The sequence below is a fragment of the Sciurus vulgaris genome, assembly GCF_902686455.1.
Source record: "Sciurus vulgaris genome assembly, chromosome: 2".
Lineage (NCBI taxonomy): Eukaryota > Metazoa > Chordata > Mammalia > Rodentia > Sciuridae > Sciurus > Sciurus vulgaris.
Genome location: NC_136462.1, coordinates 30825964 through 30841667, shown reverse-complemented (window position 1 = coordinate 30841667; position 15704 = coordinate 30825964). Strand labels below are relative to the sequence as shown.

The 15704-nt window shown below is 36.4% G+C and overlaps 1 protein-coding gene across 3 annotated transcripts in view; it reads left to right on the top strand.

Annotated features, from left to right (window-relative positions):
- The window catches only part of PSEN1 (presenilin 1), a 63785-nt gene that overhangs the window by 31775 nt on the left and 16306 nt on the right, over positions 1-15704 (top strand). For all 3 annotated transcript variants that reach the window (XM_079129830.1, XM_079129828.1, XM_079129829.1), the window contains exons 5-7: positions 312-453; positions 8019-8086; positions 12997-13217. In XM_079129830.1, the coding sequence (XP_078985956.1) occupies positions 312-453; positions 8019-8086; positions 12997-13217 (431 nt within the window). The remainder of the gene's footprint in view (positions 1-311; positions 454-8018; positions 8087-12996; positions 13218-15704) is intronic.

Below are 15704 nucleotides of genomic sequence, written 5' to 3'. Positions count from 1 at the left end.
GTAGAGTGCTCTCCTAGCATGCGTGAGGCCCTGGGTTTGATTCTCAACACCACATAAAAATAAAATAAAGGTATTGTGTCCACCATCAACTAAAAAAAAAAAAAAAAAAAAAATATATATATATATATATATATATATATATATATATATATATATATATAAAAAATTCTGAGCTAGATTGGTGAAATGGGAAAAAATGACTTACAAGACATTAACCAAAAAGAAAACAAAGTTATGGTGTTGGAGGGAATATGTGGTTTGGGATATCCATTAACACTCAAAGAGGGCTTTTGTGTTTTGTTTTGTTACAGAATCTATACCCCATTCACAGAAGACACTGAAACTGTGGGCCAGAGAGCCCTGCACTCGATTCTGAATGCTGCCATCATGATCAGTGTCATTGTCGTCATGACGATCCTCCTGGTGGTTCTATATAAATACAGGTGCTATAAGGTGAGCTGTCATACTGCTTGCTTTCTGCCTTGTTATGTGTATGAATGGGTCTTCCTGTCACATACCTTTTTTTGTCTAGTAAAGAAAATGGTCTTATCTTTTAGACCCAAGTTAGTTTTTAGTTACCTTCCCCTCATTGTGGAATGTTTTTTAAAAATACAAAAAGGCATAAGTGGGAAACAAATATTTTCATGTAATATCAAAATCTAAATGGTTTTAACATTTCAGTTCATAGTATACTAATATTTTGCAGGCATATACTTTAAAACTTTTGTGTATATGCTCATTTACAAATAGCATAAGGGGCTGGGTGTGGTGGCACACACCTGTAATCCCAGTGGCTCAGAGGCTGAGGCAGGAGGATCATGAGTTCAAAGCCAGCTAAGCAACTCAGCGAGACCCTGTCTCTAAATAAAATACAAAATAGGGCTGAGGATGTGGCTCAAGTGGTCGAATGCCCCTGAGTTCAATCCCTGGTAACTCCTGCCCCCGCCTCCAAAATAGCATAAGAGATATAATTGTCCCCATAAAATAAGTTATAACTAAAAGAATTCAGATTCTCACATTTGAGTATAGAAGGCCACTTTCCGTTTCTAGTGTTAGAATCCTTGGTGACTGTCCATACCTTGATTCTGAATTGCCCTTTGTTCACGTACCATCTTTTCTGTAGTAGCACTCTTTCTTTCCGTGGAGGTCGGGGGGGTTGTGCAGGAAAGACACAGGCACAACCCTCCCAGCCTCTTCTCCCCTTGTCCTCTCATTGACTCCCAAATTTCAGCCCCTTGGCTTATATTTCAGACTCAAGTCTCAAAAAAGTTACAGATTACTACAAATCATGGGACTTTTAAGGTCATTCTCAAATAATAGAAATTATAAATGTTAACTTTCTAAATATTGAAGTCTACTCATTCCCTTCTAGTATTTTTCTGTATATATTTTTAACACACTTGAAGTGTATAATCAATGTGTCCTTTCATAACTTTTATTTTGGCAATAAGCATTTTCCCATATTATAAATTCTTGGAAAATATTTCTATGGCTACATAATAATTGATTGAATGACTATATTGTAATTTATGTCTTCTAGTTTTTCTGGTGTTAGACATTTTGAGTAGTTTCCAGTTATTTACTATTTTAAAAAAAATGACGTCTTTATGCATAGAACTTTTAAAATTATTTCCTTAGAATAAAGTCCTAGACATAGAATTTTGGGGGCAAATTTTCTGTGTTTTTAACTCTCAGTATGCTAAATTCCTTTACCCAAAACGTTGTATCAATTTGTAATAGTATTAGAATATGCCTTCCCCCACCTTCACCAGCATTTAATTTTTTTAAAACTATGCAAATTTTTATAGCAAGCAAATGTCTTTTTAAAATGTATTTCATCTCATTTATTATTTGTTTATTTTTGTGGTACTGGAATTGAATCTGGGACCTCGTCACTCCTAGGCAAGCACTCTGCCACTAAGCTACATTCCGGCCCATAAAACAAATGTCTTATTTTGTATTTAGTTGATTACGAGTTAAGATCAAATGTCCTTTCAAAGCTCACAAGCTCTAAAATAATAAGAATTTACCCTTGCTTGTTGAACTTCTGAGTGGGCAGATATGTTAGCCTAAGTGAAGACTATTTGTGGTTTAATATCACATGGAGACCATTGAAGATGGAAGTGTGTGTGATAACAGGTCAATGCTCAGAAAGCCAGAGCAAGTCATTGAAACCCTCCCCCCTGCTTCAAATATGCTCTTTCTTAGTTTTCTTCATACTTTTAATCAACATCTATGTATTTTATCAGCATGGAAGTGCTTACTGCTATTTCCTTTCTCTGCTTATTAGAATTGCTTTTGTGAATTGCTACTTTTGTTCTTTTGTTTCTTTTTCAGGGTATATAAGGGGATGGATTTCTACCTTTTCTTTCTTGCAATCTAGAAATTGCTTCCAGATATCTTGCTTTTCTGTTTCAAAATACCTGTGTAATTGAATAGCTGGAGCTCTGAACTTAGTATTGCATTTCCTGAGTTCTTTTTCCTGGTAATCTTAGGAAATTGTTTAATTTCTGTGTGTTTTCATATTTTCATATATAAAAGAGAAAGCACCATCTTTAAATGACCTCTCCCCTCTGATTTTAAGCATGAATGGATTTTTCCCAGCCTCGAGCAATGGTGTGTAAAGTACAATATAGCAAACTATGCAAACCGTATCTGCCTGGTTTCATTTAATCTTCACACCAGCTCAGTGGGATAGGCCCTACTGTTATCCCAGTTTTTCACATGAGGAGCAGTGGCAGGGCTTACATGGCTGGTGTGGGTTGGAAGCTAGGTCAGTATAGGGCTTTGAGCCCAGAGTTTGGCATGGATTGATGCATAGTCAATACTTAACACTCCTCTCAAATCCATTCCCCAGTTTCCTGTAATGTGGTTTCTCTTTTCATGCCTCTGTGGAAACTGCTTGTCCTGTGGTTGCTAGCATTTCCCTTGGTTGATCTGCTGACCTTTTTTTTTTTGAACTTAATTTCTCTGGACCTTATTGCCACTGGCTTGTCAATCACTCTCTTCTGCTTGACATTCTTGTTGACATTCACTTGTCTCCCTTACCTTGGTCTTCTTTGTGGTTTCTCCTAAAGCTCTCCAATCCTGAGTCTCAGACATTGGACTGTTTCTCTCTCCTGTTGAAAATTACATTCAATTTCATGGTTTAAGTTTACATTCTCAAATACACAACTTTTAATTCAATATTTTTAGCTTAGCAGTCTCTGCTTATTAGGCCCATGGTTAGAAGGTTATTTCCCTTAGTATATCAATTCTATTCAGATGTCTGATGTCACATAAGTTTAACTGATTAGCTTTCCTGCCATTCCATTATCATCAGTAGGTATACTTTGCTGGGACCTTCTAGTTTTTAATTTTGTATCATTGCCATCTTTTATCTCCTTTATTACCCATAACTAGTTAATCATTACTTTTGCTAGTTCTTCCTGTTTTAGCAGTTTTGAGGCCTGCCCTTTCTATCTGATTCCTGGAGCTTGATTTCTTGGCTGACCTTCTAAACTTTATTCTCTCCCTTTCAAATACCACAAAAGCAAAAAGACTCATGTTTTACTTTTAATAATTAATAAAAGTAAGGCATGTTCACAGTTTAAAAACATTCAGACTAAGTGTAACTGTACATACCAGTTATCATTACCAGTCCTATTCCCAGATGCAACCACTATTAATAGTTTGATGCTCATCTTTTTTCTTTTTCTTTTTTTTTTTTTTTAACTTAATTTGCTAATTACATATGAACAATCACTTTTTGTAGTTGTTGCTACTGGGAAATTGAACCCAGAGCCACTTTACCACTGAGCCGCATACCCAGACCCCCTACTTTTAAAAATTATTATTTTTTTGAAACAGGGTCTCATTAAGTTGCTTAGTGCCTTGCTAAATTGAGGTTGGCCTTCAACTTGGATCCTACTGCCTCATTTTCCTGGTTGCTGGGATTATAGGCATGCTTCACTGTTTCTAGCAGAATATGTACTATTTTTTTTTTTTTTTTTTTTCGGGGCTGGGGATCGAATTCAGGGCCTTGTACTTGCAAGGCAAGCACTCTACTGACTGAGCTATCTCCCCAACCTGAATATGTACTTTTTTAAGAATAGAAACTGATAATGCACTAATAAAAAATGTGAATAGAGATGAGAAAAAGGAATAGAAATTGAGGTATTTTAAACTCACTGTTTTATAATAATGATGCTTCCCTTCCTCCCATCTCCTTTCTTTCTAACTTATGGTATACTTTGGACTTTTTCCCATCTCAGTTTACTTTCTTATTATTACTTCAAATCTTGGTAATTATATATATTTTTTAATTTTTAGAATTTTTATTTTGTTTTTAAAATATGTTTTATCAGGACTGGGGTGTGGCTCAGTGGTAAAATGCTTGCCTTGCACATGTAAGGCACTGGTTTTGATTCTCAACACCACATAGAAAAATAAATAAGTAAAATAAAGTTATTATGTCCAACTACAACTAAAAATATATATTTTTAAATGTCTTATCATTTTGAATGTTGTCATTTTCCTTGTCCATGTGTTTAAATTTTCTTTTATTACACTTATTTTTATGTTCTATAGTAATTTTAATAACTGACTTTTTGAGGGGATACGAGTATACTGACTTTTACTCATGGTGATTTGTTTCCTTGAGTGCTTTATAATCATTGAGAATTTATATTCGCTAAGATTATATTGGGAAGTTCTATGAGACCTGTCTTTTGCGTGGACATTAGAACCTAGAATTGTATATTTTTGGAGATTGGCATACACTTATAAGCTACCTGATGACTTTGGTACCACCTAACCCCTTGATTGCTGCTATTTTTGGGGTGGGAGGGATGTTCTTGAAAATTTCCATTCTTCTTTGTGACTAAGCTTAAACTGTGTTTGAAAGTATATTTAAAATATTTACTATTACTAGTATTTTATAGGAGGAGGATTTTTAGAATCTCCTCAGAGAGGAGAGGGACTGTGTGCTCTTCCTGCCCTCCAGTTTTATTGGGAGTCCCAGGGAAGTTTCCAGAGAGTTCCTCCCAGGTCCATCTTTTGACTTCTGACTGACAGCAGGATAACATCAGACTTTCAAGTCCCCACCATGCCGTACAACTCTAGGCCATGATGACCTCAACTGGCCTTGCGTCCCTCCTGCATATAACAGGTGTTTTGCTGAGGAATATAACATATACTGTGGACTTAAGCTAGGCAGGTGAATTGTCTTTTAAAAAGAAAAGCATGTGGGGGTCAGCAGAGTGGGCCCAGAGACAGTGAGAAGTAAGGGTGACATACAACAAAGGAACTGCACTGGTACCTTGAAAAGAGGATGGGTTGGTGCTCACAGAGTTGGGGTTTTTAAGGAAATTGAGTAACCTTGCTTTTGCCTAACTTTCCTGCCTCCTTAATCCATTTCTTACCCTTTGAGTAGTCCTCAGCAAACTTCCTTTGTGAGAGTCTTGATGTTTCCATTGACAGGGTGATTGGTGCTTGTGACATAGCCTTGGTGGTAGGGGAGGGTGCAGACTACTTGGTAGGATGTGACCTGATCTGGAAACAACAGTTTTTCTTAAGGGAATATAATTAGTTATGGCCAGGTAGATTTTTGACTTCCCAGGCCCCCTCTTCCAGATATTTGCCTGTCAAATAAGGCTCCCCATGGTTTTCAGTTGTCCTTTTCCTATTCACCCATTTATGACCAGCAACCTAACAAACTGATCTGGTTGAGTTAGGCTGCAAGCTCTAATCTGTAGGCTGTGGCTCTAATCAGTTCAGTTTTCAAAGCCTTTGCAGTGCTTCTCAGATTTGGCCCACCTGTGTACCATCTAGTCACCAGCCTGGGACTGTAGTGGTGGTCTCTCTGAAATTCAGTTGTCAGGAGTCTGAATACTCTTGAGGATCATATCCACAAATGGTCACCACCATAGAGGTAGGTCCACAAGTTCATGAACAGCTTAGAGGTTGCTTTCATGAACTTCTGGTTTAGTTTCTGGTTTCTCTGGGATTCCTCTTCCATTCCTACAGCAGAAAACTGGGGTCTGATTTCCTAACATCAGATCAAAGTGAAATAAATCAAGGGCTGTTTTGCTTCATTCTAGGGTCTAAGACTCCTGTAATCGGAGAGGGACGTTCCCCTCTTTCTGAATTTTTGGTTTCTGCCACCCCCATTGTACCACCAAAGAGTGTTTGGTGGCTGGGCAGGAGAAAACAAAGAAAAGGAAGGGGAGGAAAGGCTGTCTCAGCCACCTGGGTGTTTAGATACCAGGTCATGCTCCTTAGACCAGAACTAGACTTCTGGAGCTCCTCCTTGCCTCACTAATGCCCACTCACATTGGGGTTGAGTTCAGGTGGAGGAAGGTGATACTGGAGGGAAGAAAGTGGAAACACTGGTGCTGCCTGTGGCTTCCAGTTCCCCTGGCCTCTTTCCTGTTCCTAGTCCTCAGTTAGCTCTGGCAGTGCTTTCAGGCCAGGTTTTGTAGTTGCATTCAGTGGGAGAGACCAGGTGGAATGTGCTTATACTATCATATTCAGTTCTGTGCATCTTTTAATTATGCTAAATTTTAGACAGTCTCAAGTGTTTGTATCCAGCCAGATTTCCACACTTGCTCATTTGTATTGTTTTGTTTTTTAATGATCAAGTCTTAGCAAGCAGAGCCAGTTCTATAGAAGGAAGTTGTTTACTTTGACTCGTAGTATAAAGTAAAAGGAGCTTTTGAGTCAGAAATTCAGAATCTTGCCAGGACCTGTTTGGAAATAAACCCTGAGGATTTCTTATATCAGAGGTTGATTGTGCAATGCTTGCAAGAAGCTAAATAAGACCAAACAAACCTTACAAAGGTAGAAACAGAAAATGTAGTTAATTATTACACACTGTTTGTTATAGATGGGGTTGTAACTTATTAAAGTTACATGATCTCTAGCTTGGGTAGTTCAGGGTTCAAAAGAGGTACTCTCTGATATGCATTGAAACAGGGCTCTTGTCTTTCAGAACCTTTAGCACAGGGAACCTGAACTAGGGATCTTTGCAAGATGAGAAGGGTCTGTTTATCACCTGATGTTCTAGAAAAGGAGGGTGCTATTTAGTCATCATCAGAAGCTTTGAATTCAAGTAATAATTCAGAAAATTATCACATAAATCACCAACCTAAGTAGCAAAGCTATTTACCATTATCAGTCAAAGGGCTAACAGTATACAGAACACTTACAAACACCCCAAATAAGTAAAAACTACTTGAACAGAGAAGGTGTAGGGGAAGTAAACATGGTCAATAACTAGGTAATTGGATAAATGTATGTGTATATTTCCTCACTCATAAAAAATGCATATTAATATCAAATTAACATATTTGACCTGTTGACTTGATAAAATTAATCCAGCCTTTTTTGTGAAGTAACTAGAGCAAAATGTATTAATAATCAGCAATTAGAAAAAAGTTTATACATTTTAATAATTTTGCTTTTTCATTTATCCCAAAGAATAAATTAAAAATCCTAAAAAAATTTTGTGTACTAGGATGTTCATATTAGTATAAGTTATAATTGAGGAAAATATCAAATTTTCCAAATGGTAAATTGTTAGCAGTAGAATCTAGGATGGGATATGAATGTTCATTGTAAAATTCTTTAAATTTTGCTGTGTATTTGGAAATTTTCATAGTAAAATGCAAGGGAAAATTTTTATGATTGAATACCAGAAATAGCTTGAAATATTCTATTTCAAGTAAATTAGAATATTTAAGACATCATTTCTTTCTAAGGAATTAACAATTACTGAATTACTGATTGAAAAGTCCTTGGGTGATCAAAACAGAACCATAGCGCTGGGGATTGAGCCCAAAGCATTGTGCATGCAAAGCACATGATTTGCCATTGAGCTACATCCCTGACATCCCCAACTGGATTTTTATACCTCAGAGCTGATTATTGGGACAGTTGGATCTGTGGAGGAGAGAAGAAATTAAAAAGAAAAAGAACAAAACACACACTGTTTAAGGATTTGGGATCTGCTGATCATATTGGAATGCTTTCCTTTCTAGGTCATCCATGCCTGGCTTATTGTTTCATCTCTATTGTTGCTCTTCTTTTTTTCGTTCATTTATTTGGGGTAAGTGATGAAATTAATTTTTAGTCTCTTTTTCAGACATTAACTCTGTTTGGACTCCATAACTGTCCTTAAAGCCATGTACCTTGAGAAGGAATTACTCTTAAGCCACACTTGGTTATATAAGAGACAAAGTATTATCAATAGTACGGATATTCATTTATTCATTTTTATTATTGTTCATAATAAGTGAAAGAACTCACAACTGCCCTTAATTCTAAACCTTTTTCAAGACTTATGTTCTTCTAGTAGAAATATGAATTGCAAAGTTAAAAAAAGAGTTCTAAGAATGTATATGAACACGATAAATTAATTGATTTTTAGGTATTTATTTATTTATTTATTTTTGGAGGTGCTAGGAATTGAACCCAGGGCCTTATGCATACTAGGCAAGCACTCTACCAATTCAGCTATATCCCCAGCCCTATGGTTGTTTTTTTTTTTTCATTTTTATTTTTACAGACTGCATTTTGATTCATTGTACACAAATGGAGTACATTTTCATTTCTATGGTTGTACACAATGTAGATTCACACCATTCATGTAATCATACAAGTTCATAGAGTAATAATGTCTGTCTCAGTCCACTATCTTTCCTTCCCCCACCCTCTCCCACCCCATTTTCCTCTCCAGCATCCAGAGTTCCTCCATTTTTCTCTTGCCCCCCCCCCCCCATTATGTATCATCCACTTATCAGAGAAAACATTTGGCATGTGGTTTTTCGGGCTTGGCTTATTTAACTTAGCATGATATTCTCTAACTCCATTTACCAGCAGATGCCATAATTTTATTCTTCTTTATGACTGAGTAATATTCCATTGTGTATATGTATCACAGTTTCTTTATCTGTTCTATCAATTGAAGGGCATCTAGGTTGGTTCTACAATCTAGCTATTGTGAATTGAACAGCTATGAATATTGATATGGCTGCATCACTGTAGTTTGCTGATTTTAAGTCTTTTGGGTATAAACCAAGAAGTGGGATAGCTGGGTCAAATGGTGGGTCCGTTCCAATTTTCTGAGGAATCTCTATACTGCTTTCCAGAGTGGCTGCATCAATTTGCAACTCCACCAGCAATGTGTGAGTGTGCCTTTTTCCCCACATCCACGCCAATACTTATTATTGTTTGTGTTCTTGATATGGCTATTCTAATTGGAGTTAGATGAAATCTTAGGATGGTGTTAATTTGCATTTCTCTGATTACTCGAGATGATGAGCACTGTTTCATATATTTATTGATCACCTGTATATCCTCTTCTATGAAGTGTCTACCCAGTTCCATAGCCCATTTATTGATTGGGTTCTTTGTATTTTTTGGTATAAAGTTTTTTAAAGTTCTTTATAAATTTGGGAGATTAGTATACTGTCTGAAGTGTGAGCCCTGTGGTTTTTACTCGATCTTTTTTTTTTTTTTCTTTGAAGTAAAGTCTTATGTGAAATTTTCACATAAAAGATGAAGGCTCTGCTAGTGAGAGTAGCAAGGCTCAGAGATTGGTCAGCCTGTCCTTTCTCTTAACCCAGTGGCAGAACACAGTTTGTAAACCTTCCTGTCTCTTAAATTAGAGGCAGTAAAACTAATAAATAAATCAAAGAATTAAATATTTGGAGGGCAAGAGGGAATAACAATAACCACAAATAACAAATGTCAGAGTCTTTGTGAAAGTGATGATTTTCTTGAAAAAAAAAATTGTCATTAAAACTGACCACTGAAAAGAATAAAGAAATCTATGTGGACAAAGAAAAATACAGAAAATTGTTGGGATTGCTACCTCACCTCCACTGGTGTCACCAATAGTACCAGGCCGGATGGTTTCATAGGGATTTCTATTAAACCTTTAGGGCATGGATACCTCTTATACTATTTTAACTACCACAGAACATAAAAAAAGAAGAAAAACTTCTAGGTTTATGTTATGAAGCCAGCATTAACATTGATAACCCAAATCCTGTAAGTCAAGAAAAAGAATACTGTAGACCAATCCTATTTATTGATGCCAAAACAATAAATGTTAACAAACAAAAATATTAACAACATACTTTAAAAGAATAATACATTATGGTTAAACTGAGTTTATTTACAGCATTAGGAAATTTTAATATTAAATCACATTATTTGTCTATCTTTCTTTTTTTCATTTTTTTGGTACTGGGGATTAAACCCAGGGGCTTTTACACTGAGTCGCATCTCAGCCCTTTTTAGTTTTTATTTTGAGACGGTGTTTCACTAAGTTCCTGAGGCTGACTTCTTGCAATTCTCCTGCCTCAGCCTCCCGAGTCACTGGGATTACAGGCATGTGCCATCACGCCTGGCAAAGATCATCATTTCTATACGTGTTGAAAGGTATCTGATAAAATTCAACACTCATTTTTGATAAGATTCTTTAATAAAACAAATAGTTACTCCTCTCACATAATAAAATGTACAGTCCTCATTCTCAAGGCCAATATCATCCTTATACAGAAACTCTGGGTCAGAAACAAGAATTAGGGTTGCCTTCGCCAGCACTGTTGTCTCACTGCGCTTTGGCAAACATAGCTAAAAGAGGAAAAGAAAGAAGAGCTATTTAATTTGGAAAAGAAGGTTAAATTATCAATATTTGTAGATCAAATGTTTACTTGTCTTTAGAATTAACCAAAACCAATTAGAATAACTAAGTAAATTCCATAAAGCAACCAAAAGCAAAATTAGTAAATACATATCAATAACTGTCATATAAACTGTCATTAAGAAAACTTAATGAGAGGGAAAAATCTCATTTATATTAGCAAAAAAAAAAAAACAAAAACAACATGGGATTAAATAAGCATGTGCAAAGATCTATAATCAAGAAAATTTTCAAAAGCTTCTGATAAGAAGATGCAAGCAAATGGAGAGATTGTACCAGGTTCATAGGCTTAATATCATAAAGAGGTTAATTTTCTTTAAGTTTATTTTAAAATTTAAGCCCAATAAGAATACAAATAGGATTTTTTTTTTTTTTTTTTTTTTGGTGCCAGGGATTGAACCCAGAAGCACTTAGGCACTGAGTTGAGTCTCATCCCCAGCCTTTTTTATTTTTTGTTTTGTTTTGAGATGGGGTCTTGCTAAGTTGCTGAGGCTGGCTTTGAATTTGATTTCCTCTTGGTTTAGCCTCCTGAGCTGCTGGGATTACAGGTGTACACCACCACACCTGGCTAGGATTTATTTTTAATCTGGACAAGATGATTCTAAAGTTTATTTGGAAAAATAAATACGTGAGGATGTCAAAAAAAAAGAAAAAAATGGAAGGAATCCTAGGCCTACCTAATATGAAATTATTAAACTGTAATATTAACAGTGATAGCTGCATCATGATTAGACAAGATTAGAAAGTCTAGAAAAATGCTCAGATACATAATGGAGTCTAGTTTATGGAAAAGGTGGCATAGCATCAGTAGGCTATAGATGGATTATTTAGTAACTGGTGTGGGGATAATTGAGTAGTGATCTAGGGGGAAAATTTGGAATGGACAAAAGATCTAACATCCTGAATAAAATCACAAAATGAGTAACAAACTGCTAAATATTTTCTCTTTATTTTATATACAAAGACTAATTTATATATGGAGAACCTCTAGGGACTGGGGTTGTGGCTCAGTGGCAGCACACTTACCTAGCACGCCTGAGGCCCCAGGTTCGATCCTCATCACCCCATAAAAATAAAGGTATTGTGTCCACCTACAACCAAAAAAAAAAAAAAAAAAAAAGGAAAAAAACAAACAAACAAAAAACCTCGACAATAAGACCAACAACCTATCAGGAAAAAAAAAAGAAAGAAAGAAAGAAAACAGTGGCCAGTGGATATGAAAAAATGCAAAAAGATAACCAAAACCACAAATTATTCGTACATGTATGACAATATATGGTAAAACTAATGCTAAAGATACCCATTAAATTAACAAAGATCAAGTAGCTACATAATACCCTATGCTGACAAAAATGCAGACAAATAAATGCCTAATAGCATATAATTTTTGTTAAGAGCAGTTCTGTATAGCTATTAAAATGTTAAATTCATGTTTTAAACCCAGTATCTGTAGGAATAATAATTACATCATTGTTTCTAATAGCAAAAGAATAAATTTGTCTAATTGTCCATCAGTTAAAAAAAAAGAGTTAAATAAATTATTGTACATCCATGAAGTAAAACTATTAAAAATAAAACAGAGTCCAGGCCTGCTTGAGGACCACAGGGAGAGCAGTCCAAAGGGATCAGTGAGGAACTGGGCAAAGGCTCTGGTTAGGATTTCCCAAAAAGTAATAAGACATTTTAGGTAGTATAGTTTTGTATTATTTTTAAATTGTAGCCTGTGATACTGGTTTCCCATTTATATGAATGATACAGTTTCTTGTTAAAATAAGCTCTACTTGAAGAAAAAGTGAATATATGGGAAAGTGTTAGATAAATAATGACATAATAAATATAGGCCACGGTAAACATATGAAGGTAGGATTTGAATATCTCAAGTTTCAGAGTTCTAAACCTTGTCTGGGTCCACCATGGTGTTGTATGCCTGTAATTCCAGTCACTGGGGAGGCTAAGGCAGGAGGATCACAAATTTGAGACCAGCCTGGGCAACTTAGCAAGACCCTGTTTCAAAATAAAAAATAAAAAGGACTGGGAATTTGGCTCAGTCATAAAGTGTTTGCCAAGCATGTATTGGCCCTAGATTCAATCTTCAGTACTCATCCCACACATACACAGTCTTGGTGAGAATTATTGTACATAATTTTTCTTAAAAATCTCTCTCCCTCTCTCTCTCTCTCCTCTCTCTCCTCTCTCTCTCTCCCTCTCCCCCCCCTCCCCCTTCCTTCCCCCTTCCCCTCCCCCCCTCCCCCCTCTCTTTTTCTCTCTCTCCTCTTTCCCCCTCTCTCTCTCTTTTTTTCTTCCAGGGAAGTGTTCAAAACCTATAATGTTGCTGTGGACTACATTACAGTTGCACTCCTCATCTGGAATTTTGGTGTGGTGGGAATGATTTCCATTCACTGGAAAGGTCCACTTCGACTGCAGCAGGCATATCTCATTATGATCAGTGCCCTCATGGCTCTGGTGTTTATCAAGTACCTCCCTGAATGGACTGCGTGGCTCATCTTGGCTGTGATCTCAGTATATGGTAAAACTCAAGACTGACACTTTATTTATCACAGAAATGTGTCACTGGTGTGTTTTCCTCCCTCTTCTCGTTCTCTTAGCAAAAATCCTGAGTTACACCCCATAGCTCTTCAGTAGGTGATTACAGTTATTTTTTTTGTGGTGCTAGAAGTGGAACCCAGAGCTGCAAGAAGCACTCCTCCGCTTAGCTGTACTCCCAGTGCCTGAGGTTAAGTTCTTTAAGAATGTTTTTTCACTGTCCCAAGTTTTAACTCAGTGATAAGTTGCGGGTAGAGCCCAGGGTCTTCTGGTCAGAAGATTTGGAATCAAACCCCCATCTCTTAACATGCATGACCCCCAGCACCATAGAAAACAAAAATCCATCTTGGCCACGACCGTTTTTATGACCTTAGGAAAGCCACACCAACTCTTTGAGCTTCAGTTTCCCATTGTTACTTTGGAAACAGTTCTTCATAGTTGTGAGAGTTCAGTGATTTGAATATGTCTTGGAAAGCATTTGCAGAGGGCTTGACACACACACAATGCTTGCTTCATTTTTAAAATCAAAATTAGGTTAACCTGTTTTTATAAAGCAACTTGAGTGGAATTAACCCTTAAAAATTGAACTTAATTGTACAATGAGATTTAAATTCTTTAACCAGTGTGACATGGGTCCCAGAAAGCTAGAGTGGACCCTAACCATGAGTAACCAAGGTAGCCAAAAAGGTATGTGCTCTTGACAGTTGCCCCACATGAAAACCAAAAGGAGATGCGTTTTCAGATGTCAGTGGCCCCTACATGCTATATACCATGCTGTTTTACCACTATCCAAATACTTATTAAAATGTTTGTTGACCTGCAGCAGCCAACCTTATCATCCATTTGATGAAGAAAACCTTGTCATCCCATTTGATGAAGAAAAATTCCATGGAAATAAAAAACACATACACATGCACACTCACCTAAAATTCCTGTTTTGGAGTCAGAATGCCTTGGTTCAAATCCATACTTTTTTGCTAGCCTTACTTATTGGCTCTCTGACCACAAGTGGGTTATTTAACCCTCAAATCTCAATTATTGTGAATATTAAATGATGCTTATTATACACTTAGTATCAGTAAATGTTAGTTTTTTTAAAGACATATAATCACATGAGGTAAGCAGGGTAGTTATTAACCCTGTTTTACGGCTAAGTTTATAAAGGTAAATTATTTACCAAACTTATGTGGTTTGATCTGGAATTTGAATCCCAAGTCTAGTATTCTTCCACTACATTATGCTGTTTCTACCATTGACCCTCTGCCTCTTCCACACATAACACAAATGATCATCTCTACAGATCTTTGTGTTTCTTCAAAATAAGGAAGAGCTGGGGCTGGAGTTGTAGCTCAGTGGTAGAGCGCTTACCTAGCATGTGTGAGATGCTGGGTTTGAATCTCAGCACCACATAAAAATAAATAAAATAAAGGTCCACATCAGCATCTAAAAAAAAATATTAAAAAAAAAAATAAGGAAGAGTGTGATATCCAGTATTTAAAATAGTGATTCTCAACTTCGTTTTTACGAAGTCTCAAGATGTTTTGTCACCAACATTCTAAAATTTTCAAAACAAAATTAATTTTCATTCACTTTAATTGCTCTAAAAATAACTGAGCTTTCATTTCAAAATTCTATAAGGGGAAGTGTGTCATAAAACCAAAATAGTTAACAGGATGTGGCAGCTGCAAACAAGCTGAGGATCTCATTATTTCAGAGCAAGGCAAATTTCCCTTTTCTCATTCAAGCAACTAGAATTAGGAATGGTGAGGGTGGAGGTTTCTTTTGCGGGGGGTCCAGGGATTGAACTCGGTGGGGGCAGGGCACTCAGCTGCTGAGCCACATCGCCAGCCCTATTTTGTATTTTATTTAGAGACAGGGTCTCGCTGAGTTGCTTAGTGCCATGCTGTTGCCAAGGGTGACTTTGAACTTACCATCCTCCTGCCTCCCAAGCCACTGGGATTACAGTCACCCGGCAAGAGTGGAGGTTTCTGGGTGTGTGTGTGTGTATGTTATTACTATGTTCTTTTTTTAAAAAATATTTTTAGTTGTAGATGGACACACCTTTATTTATTTATGTGCTGAGAATTGAACCCAGTGCCTCACACACAAGGCAAGCGCTCTACCACTGAGCCACAACCCCAGCCCTATTCTTGATTTTATTTTATCATTATGGTTAATTATTATACAGAGTTATGACCACTTAAATTTAAGATTTTCTTTTACTTAAATGCATCTAAACACTAGTAATGTCAACATAAGTCATCAAGTCTTTCCTTACAAATTTAGCTATTCCTGTTTTATATTCTTAAATTATTAGAAATTTAGAAATTTACTATATTTCAGTATTCCCACTTTTCATGACAGAAAAATCTAAGAAAAATTGCAGTTGATAGAAGGAAATAATGGTAAATCAGAAATAATTTAGGCATATTGCTGCTTCTCTTAGTTGCTATTTTTTGGTAAAATAAGC